We start from the raw sequence: 17,025 nt of genomic DNA, 5'->3' as shown, positions 1-17,025 counted from the left end.
TTCTGAAAAATTCAAATGTGATTTACATTAGATTGTATGTTTTTTTGTATGGTGACACTTTTGAATTTAATGATGAACACTTAATCGTGTGTGTGTGTGTGTGTGTGTGTGTGTGTGTGTGTGTGTGTGTGTGTGTGTGTGTGTGTGTGTGTGTGTGTGTGTGTGTGTGTGTGTGTGTGTGTGTGTGTGTGTGTGTGTGTATTATAAGTGGGAATAGCCATATAAATCTAAAATGCTTTCATTTTTCTATTAATTCATATGTTTGGCTTTATTCCGATGTGGAGCGATGTGAGCACCGCTCATTTTAAGTATTCTTGTTTTTTCCCTTTTGGACGATATATTCCTAGTTGTGGACAGCCTTAGTTGCATTAGCTGTAAGTCACGTCTCACTTCCTGTAAACAACATCAAAGTCAGACACTCAGGTGCCTGCAGGTTTAACCCTGAAGAGGCTCAGCAGCAGAAAATCCACTTAGATTATTGAAGCGGTAACACAGAGTAAAGATATTCCCCAAAATATATACTGGATTTATGTTTCTGTGAAATATTACCATTTCATCGATATGTTTTAGAGGACATTATTGAGCTGGGTCGCACAGTGGCGCAGTGGTTCACACTTCCACATCACAACAAAAAGATTTGGGTTGAAATTCCGCCCCAGGTCCTTTCTGTGTGAAGTTTAAATTTCCTCCCCATGTGTGTGTGGGTTTCCTCCCACAGTATAGGTTAATTGGTGACACCAATTGCCACTGGATGTGAGTGAGTGTGTGTGTGTGTGTTTGCCCTGTGATGGACTGGAGAGCTGTCCAGGGTGTATCCTGCTCTCCCCCATAGCAAGCTGGGCTCAGCTGCAGCCCATCACAACCATGAACGGGATAAGTGGTATAGAAGATAGATGGATGGATGCATTATTGAGCCTTCTGATTTGAGCGCAGCTGATTCGAAACGAAAAAAAAATCCAAACAAAACATTCAAGGGTCCTCGGTCACGGGGAAAGACAGAGGCAGTGCTGGGCAGAATGATTTCTATTGGAGTGGCTGCCAGAGAGAGTTGGGGTTATCGTTTTCTAAGACAGAATTTGAAAAAAAAAAGCAGAAAATGAAAATAGAAGTGTATTCATATTCAAATAGAGACAAGTCCCTATTTGCCAGCTCCATTTTCAATTATGGGAGATATGTATACTTGTGTGTGCTCCAAAGGAGCCTTCACGGTGATTTCTCAAGCTCTTGGGGAGATGAGCAATCATATATGGGGGGGGGGGGTTTGCTGTCAAAATGCTGAAGACAGTTGCCTGATCCCTGTTTATTTGGGGCAAGAGCAGGTTACACTCTGGACAGGTTGCCAGTACTAATGGTCAGATGCACAATTTAGTTTCGTTTTTTTTTCCTTTTATGTGAGTAAGTATATCCAGGTGCTGCTTTTTTTGCATGTATTTGTTTGCTGGATGATCTTTGTGGCATATCGCTGAATTTGATATGACTTAACCTTCTTTTGAGACTAATTCTTTTATTTATGTATGCAAACCTCTTCATTTCAGCGACATCACTTTTCCATAAAATTATCTTTGTATTTGCTGAATTTATGTGCACCATGATTTGAAACAGATATCCACATAACCCATGCAAAGGAAAAACATGCAATCATAGAAAAAAGCCATGAATCCAACCTTAATCCAACGTATGTTATCTGTCTTGTAACAATACTGACCATGCGACCATCCTGTGAACTACATGCATCATTTCCCAAATCCATGACTGCAAGTTTCTGTAAACTGAGCTGTGAGTTTATGTCCATATATGAAATCTTCTTCCACGTGCAGTATGGTTCAGTGATTAACATTATTACATTATGTTATACTGTCTATCTCTCTGTAGGTCTCTCACAGAACCAGTCTGTGTCTGAGATAAAAGCAAAACACTTATATTCAAAGGAATTTCCCAGTCACGATGCATCTATTAAGAAGGCTGATTGATGCTGTTATAAATAAAATAGCTGTGTATTTTATTGTTCTTCACTGGCGTTGCATTAAATACCCTGGTTTATCTGGGTTGAAGTCCACAAATCCAATATTTTTCTGATATCTCATTTGCACTTGGATATCAAAGAGAGGAAGCGTATCTGCTTCCAAAAGGTCTCCTCAATGTGTTCCATCCACACATCCTGGGGTCGTTCATTTCAGCCTCACAGTTGTGAAGCTGTCACTGACTAAATTCGTGGCAGTTTTTCAGATACAAAATAAGAACAAAAAATAGCCCTGGGCTCAAGGTGTTAAAGTTGCATGGGATGAATTCAACCGTGTCTTGGAAATGCCCTTTTGGTGTGAAGACGTACTCTCACCTCTCAGCTTTTGTGACAGCACCTTATTTTTTGCCTCGTTGCTGCACAGCTTGAGCGTCTGCATTGGCAGAGTTTATGTTTGCGTCGCAGCTGAGACGGTCGTGCAGCTACAGGAATGTTGCAAATCAGAGAGAATCTATTTGAAAGCACACCATGACAGGCTCTCATATTGTCAGGGAAAAAATAAAAGTGTAATATTAGGTTGTAAGTGTTGAATAATTATTAGTTGCCAAAAAGACAATAAGCATTGCTATTATTCTGTAAATAGTCAAACTGGGAGAAACATTGTACCCAAATTAAATGAAGCTTTGTCGTTACTCGTAATGCATGTTGCAATGCAGGCCTGGCTTATAAATAATCACAACAGTGTATTAGCTTTAATTTGTTCTCACTGGTGCTTCTTCCCTCACTGCCAGCCCACAGGTAAAGCAACCCACAGGGAAAAGTCCCAGAAGTCCACAGATTGCCAGCCCGCCTCAGGGCTTACGAGCAAAAAAAAACCCAACCTGGAGCCAGCACTCTTGAGCATTTCTGTGTCCCCACTTCATTTGTGTGTGTATGTGTGTGTGTGCGTGCGTGCGCACAGAAGGATGGAGTGAGGAAAGTCTCCCCGAGATGATTGTGGATGGCTCTGTGTTTGCAGACAAAAATCCAAACACAACATTCAAATATAAACAAAAGCACCCAAAAACATGTTACAAGTCATTTTGGAATCAAACTCAAATGGCTCATGAGTGGTATAGTTCAGCGTTGATAATATGTGTTGGCACAGGGTGCAGGATAAAGTCCTATTGCAGTTTGTTTAAGCGAAGGATATAATATGTCACCTCCACATCAGCATTATAGTGATCTTAACACTAATCTTGATGTGTTAACAATAGGCCATCGTAGTCCTTATGTATGGGGCTCTCATGCTCACTTTGGCTAGTTTGCTGTGAGTTTTTCCGACACACTTTTACATTTTTAAAATGAAATGGTATTAATCATTCCAAATTTGCTTACAAATAAACACTGATCCAACCTTAAATGGCAATATTTACAGATGAGCCAGAAACATGTACGGATATATTTGAATCCGACTATTTCAGGCTTTTTATGCCTCTCTCACATTTGTTTTGTAAATAATCAGTTGTTTACTTAAATTACAAATGTAGTGGGTGTATACTTATTGTGAATATAACAAGAAGTAGAAGTTTGTGAGGATTGGTTTTAATTCAGCCATGCATAAATCTGCACTTGGGGAACACAATTCAGGAAGAGCTGCTGCAGGCTGTTGCTCCGAGCCTTCAAATTCCTCCAATCCTGCCAGTAATCAGCTGACCATTTTACCCACAAGCTCTCAAAGAGAAGCACATACATGGATAAATCAATATTTGTTGCTTATGCTATAACACGTAAAATACAGTTTTCTTACGAGTTTGCACTGCATCAGCTGGACTGATGATGGTGAAAGTGTTTGTTTTTTTGGTCCATGTCTGATAGCCCTGCGGGAGATATACAGTGTCATGGCAACACCTCTCGCTACGAGGACAATGTGTGTGCACTGTGTAATGTAATTTGCTTTGGTCTCTGTGGAACTTTAGACACCTAGCAGTGTTGTGAGTCGTGAGTGGTGTTGAACTTCATTAAGACACAGGGGAATCAGTCCGACACACTGCTACGGAGCATATGAGAATGGCCTACTCAGGCTCAAGCTGAGTAATTAATAAATGTTTTCACTTTTTTTTTTTTCCCCTCCCTCCCCAACCCTTTTCTTCTCACCTCACCCTCATAGAGCAAAGATGAGGACAAAGAAACACACACTGAAATGTTAATTGGCTCTTTATACCCATGTAATTTCTAATTACTTTTACTTTATCATTGCACTTGCAGTAAACAGAGTTTAATGAATGGGGATTACCAGGTTAGACATGATGGTGATAATTACCTGCCTAAACTTTTTTGTGGCATGTTTCGCTTCGTTCTTTTGTTCGGATCTGTTGCACAAAGGTAGCTGGTCTGCAGTCCTTGAAAACAGGACTTCCTTCAGTTTTCATGACATGTACGCACACCTTTCCTATTATTTCTTCGCCTTGGAAATATCTCCTGCAAGGGCTCATGGGTAAAGCCGAGAATAAACTGCCCTGTCGTGTATTATTTCTGCATTCCCAATTACTTAGGGCACTTTTGGTATATATGTACCTCACCAGAGTTCAAGAACTGAGACTTTAACATCTGTGCTGTGCTCAGCTGGAGGCAGGGAACATTATTCCCCGCTTCCCCCCCTCCACTCCAAAATGATGTGGTCCTTCCGCTGTTGCCCTCAGTGTGGCGTAGACAGTTAATACCAGCACAGACAAACCCCTCGGCTGAGAGGGCACTGAACATGCAAGCGGCTGGATAAATCCTTTGGAGCAATATAAAGGTCTCGGTGTGTGTTAAGGAGCTTTATATGTGTATTTAATGATGTTAATGTGTGGAGAACCTTCGGGAGGGCTTTACATACGAGGATGAGCCGGTGCGGAGAAAATGTCTGCACCACCTATTGAGATCATTTAAAATTGAGTAAAACCCTCCCTATTCTCCACTGTTGGCTCTGTTGAGGCGGGAGATCGCCGGCAGGTATGGCACTATCAGCACTTTCACATACTGTCATCTTGGCTTCGGTTAAACTGTGAAGGCCACTGTCACAGGTATTTAGAGATCGCCTCTTAGAGGTCGGGGGGGGGGGGGGGGGGGAGATTCCTGTCTCTAACAAGATATTATGGGTATTACTAATTCCTCAAACTTACACTGGAAGTTGGTTAATTGTCTCTTCTCAAGCACTGTTGTGGTCTCTGGAGTTCAGCAGACTGATTGAATGCTCTTAGTTTCTTTTTGTTTGTTTTTTTGCAAGCTCTTAGAAGGGAGACAATCACTGCTGCTTTCAACAATGACTCTCGTAGAGAAATAAAAACCTCAAGATTGGTACCTCAGCCTCAGTAAATACTACGTTATGCCTCATCTCTGCTGTGAGCCTTCTGTCGTTTACTTGCTTTGCTAAATCTTCTCATATAGTTTTTTAAATGTTTTTTTTTTCTTTAGTTAAATAATTAATTTGTTATAGTTTTTTTAAACAACAAAAAAAACCCTGCAATTTAAGAAAGGGCATAATATATAGTATAAATCCGAGTGAAAAATAAATCTAAATTATTATACACTATGAATTGAATACTGAGCAGAAATTGTCAATTGGCAAGTTGCATGTTATTTTTGTCATACATGGCATCAGTTATCGAGCTGCAGAGCCACTTGATCTCTATCATGATCAGTGAGCCAACTATTTGCTATTTGCTTTAGCAACTGTTAAACGGTTGCTTTTGATGAAACTAGTAATTAATCAATTGGTAAATGTCATCCACTTGTACAGAACTGATAAACCATATAATGAGTATATTTTCAAGAACCATTTGCTTGCAAAAAAATTCTACTTCAACAACTGTTTATGAGAGGCACTCCTGTACAAGCTGCTTAATGAATTATCCAAGATAAATGTGTATCTTTAATCACGTTAACTGTTTCCCACATGTGCAGCTATTTGTTTTATATCTTTTCTTTTTAATATCTGTTACGGTTTTTCTTGTAACCCTCCAAGACGTCATTATCTCCTTATTTCCGGGACTCCCACTTGTCGCAGAGCCGGCTGGCTTCCAGAAACATCGATTCCACCTATCTCCTGAACACATCAAATGAGATTAGAGGGGAAGATGGCAGGTGTACCTTTGCTGATGACCCCCAGGATACGTCCTCTTTCAAACAACCGGACTACAGCAGGGCAGTGTTGACCCGGAGGTTAGAGAGGCAGATTTAGGCTTGGGAGTTTGCAGGTTTGAATCCCACAGCTGTGGCTCCCTGAGCAAGGCCCTTGGTCCCCTGTAGCGCCTCAATGTGGCCACACCTCCACATCCCAGAAATAGGATGGGTCAATATAGAAAAATGGAATTTATCCAAGAGGAATAATAAAGTATGATTACATTAGATTAGATTACTGGAGTCAATGTGACTGTCTGTAGGAACTGCAGCTGCTTGCTTGGCAGAATCAAAAGATTGCTGGCAACACTCTGATCATAAAAATAATTTAAATGCCTTTCAAAAAAGAGAAAAATGAAGTCTGCACACAGTAAATTGCTTGATCTGTTTAAAAAAAAAAAACAACTACGAATAAAGCCACGCACATTTCATATTAGGAGCATCCACTTGTGCATTAAACCAGCTGAAATGTGTGTGTCTCTTGCACAACTCTTGAAAATTCAGCTAATAAAGACCACCCCTTTGAAGCTAAAGTCGGATTCTTGACACTGCCGTCGGTGTGTTGATCGAGGGGTAAAAAGTGGCAGAGGTTTAAATGACAGCCCAGAGATACAACAGGTGACAGTTGTTAAATACCCTTCAGGCCGGATGATCAGTGGCTGACAGACAGCCTCATTGACATAACATCGTACCAAATAGGGAGCTTTCTGGATAATAACAGCATCAGAAACCTGGTGTGATTAGGAAATTATGAGGATAATTGTCTGGCTGTTTGAATGTGCACTCAAAGCTTCATTTGACATGTCGTTTGCTCAGTGGCCGTAATAGCTTTAACTCGAGATCTCGGGTGGGGGGGGGGGCATAATTTTTTTTTTAAAAACCACCTTCAGAGCACTTTGTTTAAAAAAAAAAAAAAAAAAAAAAAAAACGGGGGCTGCTCAAAACGCAACGAATAAGGAAGACATTTTCGATATCCCTGCGCATCACCAATGCAATGAAATATTGGAAACTGTCAAGTGTGTCGTGACAAACTCTTGTTTCCCAACCATCCTACCCCCCCCCCCCCACACACACACACACACACACACACACACACACACACTTAATGCTCCCCTGCAGCTCACTGTAGGTCCACAGTCACAGCATGCTGCCAGGGAGACCGGGCTCTGCTCCAAGTACCATTACCTGGGCAGGCCAGCATCCTTGTTGGCTTTATTATGCTACTGTACTGTATGATTTATGACTCTATCTGTGTGCATCTGCTACATTAATAAACATTTGGGCATGCACTCATAATTTATCAGACTTTTGAATACAAAATATATCACACACCTCCGGGTATCATGAGCATCTCTGCTAAGGATCATATTCGTTTAGAGATGTTAGAATTTTTTCTTCTTTTTTTTTTCGACCTGGATTGCCGTTTCAGCTTGGTCGCGCAACTCATCATTTTGCGTGGCCACTCATTTGTTAAAAGACAAGTGACCTTCAGTAGTAACAAAGAAGAAAGTGAAAAGAACACAGAATCAAGCAAGCAACAACAAAACAACAACAAAAGGCCTTGATCGTGCCGTTTCATGAGGTTATTTCAAACGTTGCCATTGTTACAAAACTTTGATGCCAATGACGGATGGATTGGAGTTTGTAGACCTGCCATTACATATACAATACTGCGGCTTAGAGAAGAGTGACACAATATTGCAAACAAAGGCTATTCTTAAAAACAGAGGTGTACCTGTTTTTTTTTTGGTTTATCACTTTGCAATGAACTGAAGAGACATTAGTAATTAGCAGGACCACCGTTTCAAAAGCAGCTTTTTGCAACTTATTATCTGACCAGACCAGTAGAAGGAAACAGCACATTCCATTAAAAATAACAACTCATTTGTTTTATTATTAAGAAGTGCTGGTGCGTTCCTGAAATCTTCACATTTCGTGCACGGATTTATGTGAAATCCTCTTTGAATCACAAGGATTTTTCTTTGGACTGTTGGCAAAGTTTCTGTGGGCTTTAGATCACATATTTTCACAAATTAACCCTTACAGTATGGGTTTGATGCTTCTATACTTTTGCTTGTCTCACTTCCTTGCAACATCTTGCTGTAATTGGCTGTTCAGCTCTTGGTTTTGTTGTTGTTATATCTAATCTTATTTCAACAATGGTATCCCCAATGGAAAAAGCTGTTTTTTTCTATTGAAAATTGGCAATGACTGTTTATTTTTTGTGAGGTCATCCCACTGGCCAGTTTGGCTCCTCTCGTGGTCTGATTTTGGCTCGATTTTCTTTCAAAACACAGCAGAACATTTCTCTTGATGTTGGCTGGCTGGGATTCTTTTATATCTGCCCTACATCTTAAACAGACTCTATGATGTTGAGAATAAGGATCTTTGGTGGACATATCGTTACCTCACGAACGTCCGATTCTATTTTAGAGCCTTCAATAATGAGATTAACAATATGGGTTCATTATACTCTGCTGCACAGTCAATCTTCGAGCGCACAGATGTTTACTCATGCATGAAATTGTCGCATTTCTTTCAGACATACCTAAAACCTTTGCTCGTATGCATAAGGCATTGCTCATCCCAACTGAAATTACATTTTGGTGAATTAAGTCATCGTTTTATCTGCGGGCTTCACTTGGAGTAAAAATGTCAAAGCAAGAGACAGAAATGTGGGATAAAGCAGTGAGATATCAAGTAATCAAACCCCGGGGAATAAATCACACGGGCACCGAGGGGAAAATGTTGACGTTCAGGATGATGTGAACAATCCAACATATAGCTCACTTCAAGTTTCAGACATATTTTGAGGGAGGCTAAAATGTTGATGACCCAAAAACTTATGTCTCGACTCAAATCAAAATGATTACATGCAGAACCTTGACATTTTCCCTCAGGTGGAGCAAATCTTGTTCAGGCTGGACTTAATTAAACCTGTATGATACAAGTTCAATCATTAATAAAGGTTTTGTGACCTCTGGCATTTTGTCTCCCACCTAAAATGCAGGAATACCACATATTTTCCACAGAAAGCAGTTGCGCATATTCACTGTCTCGCTTTCTCCTTTTCCCTTGCTCTTTCACCTCATTCCCATGTAAACAGCGTCCGTCAAAATATTCATACACTGCAACTCCTGAAACAGACCGGAGACATCTGGAGCATAGACTAAGATGGTTATCTGAATGTCCTGGATGATAGTTGGGCGATACCTTTTGTTTTTGCTCTGCGCCATTCTAATTGACGTGTGTACTGTACTGTACTGTACTGTAATTCCAGTTTTGTGCAACTTTCAAGTAAGATTCAACAAGCATGTGTCTTCTGGGGGACGGCTGTAGGCTCTATTGTGGAAACATATTCATACTGGGGGAAGCGACCTCAATGAGCCGTGTGCATTATTTTAGAAACTCGATTGCTTAATGGTTACAATTTTTTCACTAATTCATGCGTCTTCTCTGAACGAACCCCCCCCACACACACACACGTACACATACACGCACCTTTTTTAAAATTCTTTAGTGATGAATTTGTTAAAGATAGACTTCACTTTTTGATTTTTAATGTTACGTTTGTGTGGTATATTTAGCATGCGCAGGACGCCCTGGTGAGTATGTTTACTGCATGACATGCATCGCGACAAAAAGGACAATACCACTCAGCTAAATAATTTATTTGTTTCCCTCCAGGGAATGACAATTACAAGCTTGAACATACACAAGCATTATGTTTTCTTCAATATGTTGCCTCTTTACAGTACAGAGAAGAGTGTGCATTGTGGAGCACAGGGTTTTCGATGCTTGTTTTTCTATTATTTTCAGTCGGTGCATGTAACACTTGCTTACATTTCTTCCATATATTGGATTGTATATAATTTACTGACAATGTGATGAACATTCAAAGTCGGAATATTCATTATTAAGCGATCACTCAGTATTGAGTTATTGGAGCTGCTCTGGGTCAAAGGGCTATCAGGCATTGTAATCTCGGTGGTTCAATTCACATTAGAGCTTCTCCATGTATGTTTGTGACCTTGGTGTGAGAGTCCCTTGCTTTGCAGCCATGCACACTGGTCAGCAACTGTATGTGTGAATGAAAGCAGTAAAAATGGATTAAAAAATGATTAATCTGTATTTAACATTACTTTACGGGTGACTGGAATTATGTTTCAAGGCATGATTAATCAGGTTTCAGTTAGTGAAATTGATACTATTTTAGCTATATTAATTGGATATAATTCTTGGGAGGGTATCCGACATGTTTTGATATTAAATTACAAGTTAAACAAAGAAAACACATTTTTATATCAAGTATGTATAGAGACAGTTGTGGTCAAGCATCTGTAAAACAACAAATTTCTCATTACAAAGGATATATTATGATATGATAGACATAGCATTTATAATTTGTAAAACCCATGCATCTATCTTCTTTATCCTGCTGAGGGTTGTCATGCAGCAGTCAGCCGGTTCCAGCTCACTGTGGATGAAGTCAGGGTACATCGCAGGGCTATTTTATAATATTTCATAAACTGATGGCTTATATCCTCGTGTTCATCATTATAAGTAAGGCCTTCCTCAATTAAGTGTTGTCTTGAACGGCAACGTTTTTTCAGTAAAAACAAATAGCATATTTTTTTAATTCTTATTATTTTGAAAAGAAAAACCGCAATGTTTGATTGTATTCCTCTCAGCTATGATGAATAATTTGTGTCTGAGCATAATATACCATGTGATCCAAATTATTCTTTCTTAATCTGTCTTGCTTTGTTTAGTAATTTAGCAAACAATTATTTTTCTTGTTGCAGGATTGAAAAGCAACGTGAACAATTTTTTGGAAGATAGAGCACCTGGGTTAAATACCAGAAATAGATTGTCCTGCAGCAACAACAAGCCGTGGTTACGTTTCATCCAGTAATTTGATTGTTTTTCATATTCAATCAATAAATGAATTTTTCCAGGTTCATTAAGAGTATTAGAAAAAAAACAAAACTGCTAATCCTCTTAGTTGTACCGCTCTACCTCTACCTGCTATTGTGGGAATATATTATTTACAACTCTTGAACTACAAGGATTATTCAGAGTTCTTTTCATCACCAACATCCTGAACATTGTCTCAAAAATGCTTCTGTCTTGTTGAATCCACCCATCTCTTAATATGAAAAACATTCAACACAGCTCGAGTTGGTGGTGTCCTGCCGAGATCAGATGTATCAAGGTCTCTTTGCACTTTGTATAAAAGATTCAGCACTCCCCAGTTTAGCTTACTTTCCAATACAAAGACTTGGTAAAAGCTAACCCTTGAAATATTCAGCGTTCTGTAGGAGGTGGACAAGGTGAGTTAATGGATGGATGCATAAATGGATGGAAAAATGATTACCCAGTCATGTTGTACGTGGGGTTACATGTGGAGAAATTACTTTTTGTTTTGTTTTGTTTTCTAAACGTTACTTCACAATTATGAATACAGTGGATGAAACGCTTTCTTTCATATTCAGCTTCATTCAATCTTCATTACCTGAAAGGAAAATTGATTTATATGAAGGTTAGAGCTCTCAAATGTTACAGACATACCCATAATTTTGGCCAAATCACAGTTTCCTGCCGGGGAAAAAAAAAAAAGAAGAAAAAAGGCAAAAAACCACAAGGTTGCACCAATTTTCTGCATGTTTAGCATTACACAATTTATCAGTATGTTAAAAATGACTTTCCATGCAAGCAAAGTGGTTGGAGCCTCCTTTAATGTTCACAGCTGTGCACAGCTGGCTGCTTGTTTGGAGCGCAGCTTTCGGACTGTGCGACTTTAGAAGGTTATGAAAACTGGGCAACACAGATGCCCTCCTAATTGAGGATGACACTGGGGAGGTGCTGAGAGATTAAGTGGTACATGCGGGCAGCGGAGTAGCAGGGAGGACGCAGTGACTGATATGTGTGAGTAAAAAGAGTGGTACAAGGCTCTTTTCTGCTTCTGACAGATGATGGAAACCGCCTCTAATGTGAACCCTGCCTCTGCATAATCTTCCACAATAGCGCTGATATGCAGAATCTTTTACATTAATGTGGATGGTGACAGAATATTCTTGCGTGTGCCAGAAATGTATTTAAACCTCCTCTCACGGACGTCCTAATTTGCATATTAGCATTTTCCTTTTTTTTTTTTTTTTTTTTTTGTTTTTGCTTGTTGATTAGCGGCATTAGAGCAAGCGTGCTAATCCAGTATCATTTACCACACCCGCGCACATTTCCAAAGCTTTTCAAAAGCGGCTTTAGTCACCCTGGCACTATGGGACAATGAATGGCCAAAAATGCCCCAACCAACCAGATTGAAGTGCCGTTCATTAGGTTAATCAATCACAGAATTGGTTATGACTCATGTCGCTGGTGGGCCCGTGTGGGCAGAGCTTTGTCAAACAGTGTAATAGTCAAAACCAAACAACCCTTGAACCTTGCAATGGGACCACCAGAGGCACTTCGGTGGTATGTCCAAGACTTTGTTGGATTCCCTCTCAGACAAAACAGTTGTCATGCGATATTGGAAAGTCCTGCAAGGCGCCTTTGACATAGGCTGATGTGACATGTGCCCCGTCTCACTGGTTTATGCCCCAAAGTGGAGTCAAATTAATAACCTCACCCTTCGTGGGGCAAACACAAGGTTGCCTCTGGTCTTGATACACTGTCAAAATCAAACGGTATGTTCACATAGAGTTACGACTTCTTCATATTGTCCGAGAATTAAACAAAAATAAATAAAATAATGCAGCTCAAGAACCAACTGTGAGGTAAGCTCTTTCTAGCCACACTGTGTAAATAACTGCTTGGTGAACACCCCCCCCCCCCCCCCCAATCAAAAAAATACACCCTTGGTAAATTATAAAGTACGGCGTGGTAACATTTGTTCATTGTTAATTTAAAGGGACACTGCTGCAGTAAAACAAATCACAGTACATTTTCACCTTGCATTAGATATCGAGTCACAGGTTTTAGCATGCTCCACTGAAAGGCTCCTTAATGCAATCTCAGAAAAAAAGAACTACAAAGCTCAGAATCTCCAATTACCAGACACAATCTTCAGGCAGTGAAGCAGCTATGCGAGGTTCCTGAAAAGAGAGAAATTCCTGATGTAGATCAGTGAAACACGATTTCAGTCTTGAGACGAGGAATACATTGTATCCGGACCACATGCCATATGGGATCTGACTACTATGATGTATATACTATAAGTAAATACTGATGGTAAAGCCTTTTTGCCTTGAGTTTGTACTGTAAAACAACAAATGGGCTGTTTCACTGTTTCACCTATATTTTTCTGGCTCATGTCTGCACCTTCAGAAACATCTGATTGGCTCTATAGATTTAATAGATGGTGGGTCTCAAGAAGGGCAACGAGAATAAGTGTGGGGTTTTTTTGGTTGTTGTTTTTGTTCCACTACTGATGAATTTCCAGTGTCAGCCATTTGAAAATCATTTCAGTTTTTAGTATTGTCCAGCAGCATTTTTGGAGCTTATTATTACTGTGTGCTGTTCGCTAATGCTGTGTCGTTCTGGCCTCCAAAGAGCGAACTGACAGGGAGGTTCAATGACAACAAAAGTCTCAAGAAGGAGTTTAGCGGTGTGAAACTCATTGAGGGAACTGGCACTATCAGTCACGTTTGTGAGCTTTTTGGAGGATGATTTCAGCTATTGCCAATTACCTTGAAAACCTCCCAGCCTTTGTCAGCCCGGCGTTTGCGACTCTTTCTACTCTGCCTATTCCCAACTCCCAGTGATAATTGCAACCTGACACCCTGTGTGGAATAACAATTGGCTGGAGTCCTCGGGGGGAATGCGCTCAGTTTCCCTTCATGTTCTTTCCTTCTTTGCATCTTTTCACGTCCAGATCCACTGTGTATTGGGCTTTGTTGGGCCCTCCTTTCTCTCCTTTAAAGCTTTAATTTCCGACGTATGCGTCGACATGAGGACCAGTCCACAAGTGATATGGAACACAAGGCCATTGTTTTCTTCACGATGTTGATTAATTGATCGATACATTCAACATTTGCCTTTTTGTGTGAATTCTCTATACATTTCCCGTCATTGAATTCAACAGGGAGTATCGTCTTCTATACTTGTTTTGTTCGGACAAGAGCTGTGAGGGCTGGAGCTCATGTCATTGGTCAGCGGTAAAATACCTCCTGGATATTACACAGGACATACATTTACATCAATCGATGATAAAAAAAAAAAAAAAAGAAAAGAAAATACACACAAGAACAGGGAGACTATGCAAACTCTACTCACAAAGCCAAAGTGTTTAATCAAGCACAGAGTATCTCACTGTGAAGCAGCACTCACTTATTTTAATTACTCAGATGAGACAATTTTGTAGGGTTTGATTTCTATGGATCTGTTGGATTTTGGACTTCCATGACGAAACGCAGAATCGGCCGGCCATGCTCTGTCAAAGAAACAAACAATAGCACAATTGCCAAAGTCTCAAAACCTGCCTCAAAGTGCTGCTTCTTCCTCATTTAATAAAATGTGAAAAGCATAGACACAAAGAGGCAGAAACAAAAGAGGAGAAACGGAAAGTGGGAAACTGCACTTAGTTTCCACAGTTCCGTCGCCACCGTCTCAGCCTACTATCTTTTTTTCATTTAATAAATTCATTTCTAATAATTCACTCTCTACTTTCCAACATTGTATATACCACACTTTCCTCCCACATGCAAATGGAAAAGTCGCTTATGCCTGGTGCAGGTCGCGCTCCCGCTCACCTTACATGTTATTATGAATATTTTGACAGTCTGTCACCCTGCCCCAGGATTAGACTGCTGAGGAGAGACTGAACCCTACACCTTTGCTCTCTGCTGTTACCCAACTCTGGCCAAAGCTATTATGCGTGCTACAGAGCAACTTCTTAAAGCTTTTCATCTCAAAAGTTGCTGCAAAAAGTTCAGTTCATTTGAAGCCTTAATGATACAAAAATGCAAGTGCGATAGTTAAGGTGCTAGAAGCTTTTGATTTAATTGGTTTTGTTGACCCTTAGGATAAAAGACTAAATTCAAATGTAATTGAAACTGTTCTCAGGAAATGGTGAAACGTCAGTTTTTTTTCCTATACACAGGTTTATCATTATTTCAGCCTCTCGGATTAAACACAACCATGATAAGGCTATCATAAAATAAATGACTATTTAAGGGAATGTCACATTATATAAATCATGTGTGGCTAAGTAGGGGTTGTAAGTTTGACCTTTTTTGCTTCCTACCTCATTAGATAGTCCTGTAGATGATCAACAAGCACAAGCATGCTGCCCAAAGATCTTTTTAGGAGGTGTTTAACTTCAAATCGAGCCGCTCTGCTTCTGACTGTTGCTGATTGTTGTTATTCATCCCCATTCATTATTATAATTTACATACATCCTAATACATTTGCAACCAGACTCTGGTGAATATTTGCCAGCGTAAAATAAGCCCCACCGAACTGGTTGGTGTTCTTTGAGCTAACAGACCCCTGATATGAAACATCTGCACGTTTCTGAAGGCAGTATTCATTTTCAGTTTTCATATTGTATTTGTTCCTTAAAAAATAGCTGCCTTTGACTTTGTCTTTTCCTCGTCTCCTTGTAGGAAACACGTCCCATTTAGGAGACGAATGTGTTTTAAATGTTTTATGTTATTTCATTTTTTTTCCTCTTAATGTTTCAAACTCTTATTCAAAAAAGGGCAAATATATTTGTAAGGTGCAAGGGTTCTATCAATGTATTTATCACATGGTACATTCTTTAGCAAAATATAATTCTTGCCGATATTGTTCTACCTAAATAAATTGTCCACTCCATGATTAGCAGGCTTCTGGCATGTTTTAATACAAGTACAACATCCTTCTGCAGATATATTCTTAAAAATACTGCCTCCATATCTATGATATAATTTAAGCTTTTGACAGGATGTGGTTTCTCGGTCTTGTCACTGGTCGTGCTTTAACCAGTTTGGTGTCTGTCCTGACCTAATATGTGTTTTGTTTTGTTTTTTTCCCACCCCCTATTACAGAACAAGATCATCCTGGACCCTCTGACGTTCAGTGAGGCTCGTTTCCGGCCCTCCCTTGAAGAGCGCTTGGAGAGCATCATCAGTGGTGCTGCACTAATGGCAGACTCTTCTTGCACACGTGACGACCGTCGCGAACGCATCGTGGCTGAGTGCAACGCTGTTCGGCAGGCCCTTCAAGACTTGTTGAGCGAGTACATGAACAACGTGAGTTGCCTCTCCTATAATGTCACACTCAGATACTGAGTGCTTCCATTCAGATTTGATTGTACATATAAATGGTGAAGGGACAACTCGTCCACAGAGAACTTGTTGACAAAGCCGCAAACCCCCGGACAACTCGTCCACGACTATTTTTCTCAGCATTATTGATTTCAAGGATTGAATTTGAAAGTATATTTGACACATTTTGGAGGATTGTTAAGTGTATTTGACACAAAAACATAAGATATTAAGCATATTTGACACAAACGCATAAACATTGGCAGCTGGCCAGAGCGCAAACTCAACAGGGGCACACTGCACTGTCTTCAGAAATACAGTTTTCAGAAATACAGTTTTCAGAAATGTAGTTCTGAAAACAAATAAGCTGTGAAGTTAAAACACCGCTTCATAGATGTTGGCTTTGAGTGACGCCTTCAGATGCTCGTCAACATATCGGAAGCCCGTCTTCCGACATGTTAATGAGCTGCAGGGCTCATGCAGTAGCCACGTTTACATGCTAAATATGATTAAAATATGACTGATGCAGTTATTAGCGAGGTTGAAGTTTTGTGGACGGCTTGTCCATGGACGAGTTGTCCTACAATCCATATAAACACCTCAAAACTGCCCATTTCTTTTCCTGGTAACACTTCAAGTGCTCATTTTCACACCAGACATCTGTAGTATCCCTGG

General features: G+C 40.0%; 1 protein-coding gene across 1 annotated transcript in view; it reads left to right on the top strand.

Moving 5' to 3' along the window:
• The window catches only part of ctnna2 (catenin (cadherin-associated protein), alpha 2), a 353,855-nt gene that overhangs the window by 79,853 nt on the left and 256,977 nt on the right, over nt 1-17,025 (top strand). Inside the window, exon 7 of the mRNA XM_080518161.1 lies at nt 16,132-16,335. Within this exon, the coding sequence (XP_080374287.1) occupies nt 16,132-16,335 (204 nt within the window). The remainder of the gene's footprint in view (nt 1-16,131; nt 16,336-17,025) is intronic.

Source organism: Blennius ocellaris (assembly GCF_963422515.1).
Source record: "Blennius ocellaris genome assembly, chromosome: 3".
NCBI classification, from domain to species: Eukaryota; Metazoa; Chordata; class Actinopteri; order Blenniiformes; family Blenniidae; genus Blennius; species Blennius ocellaris.
This window is presented reverse-complemented; position numbering and strand designations above follow the sequence as displayed.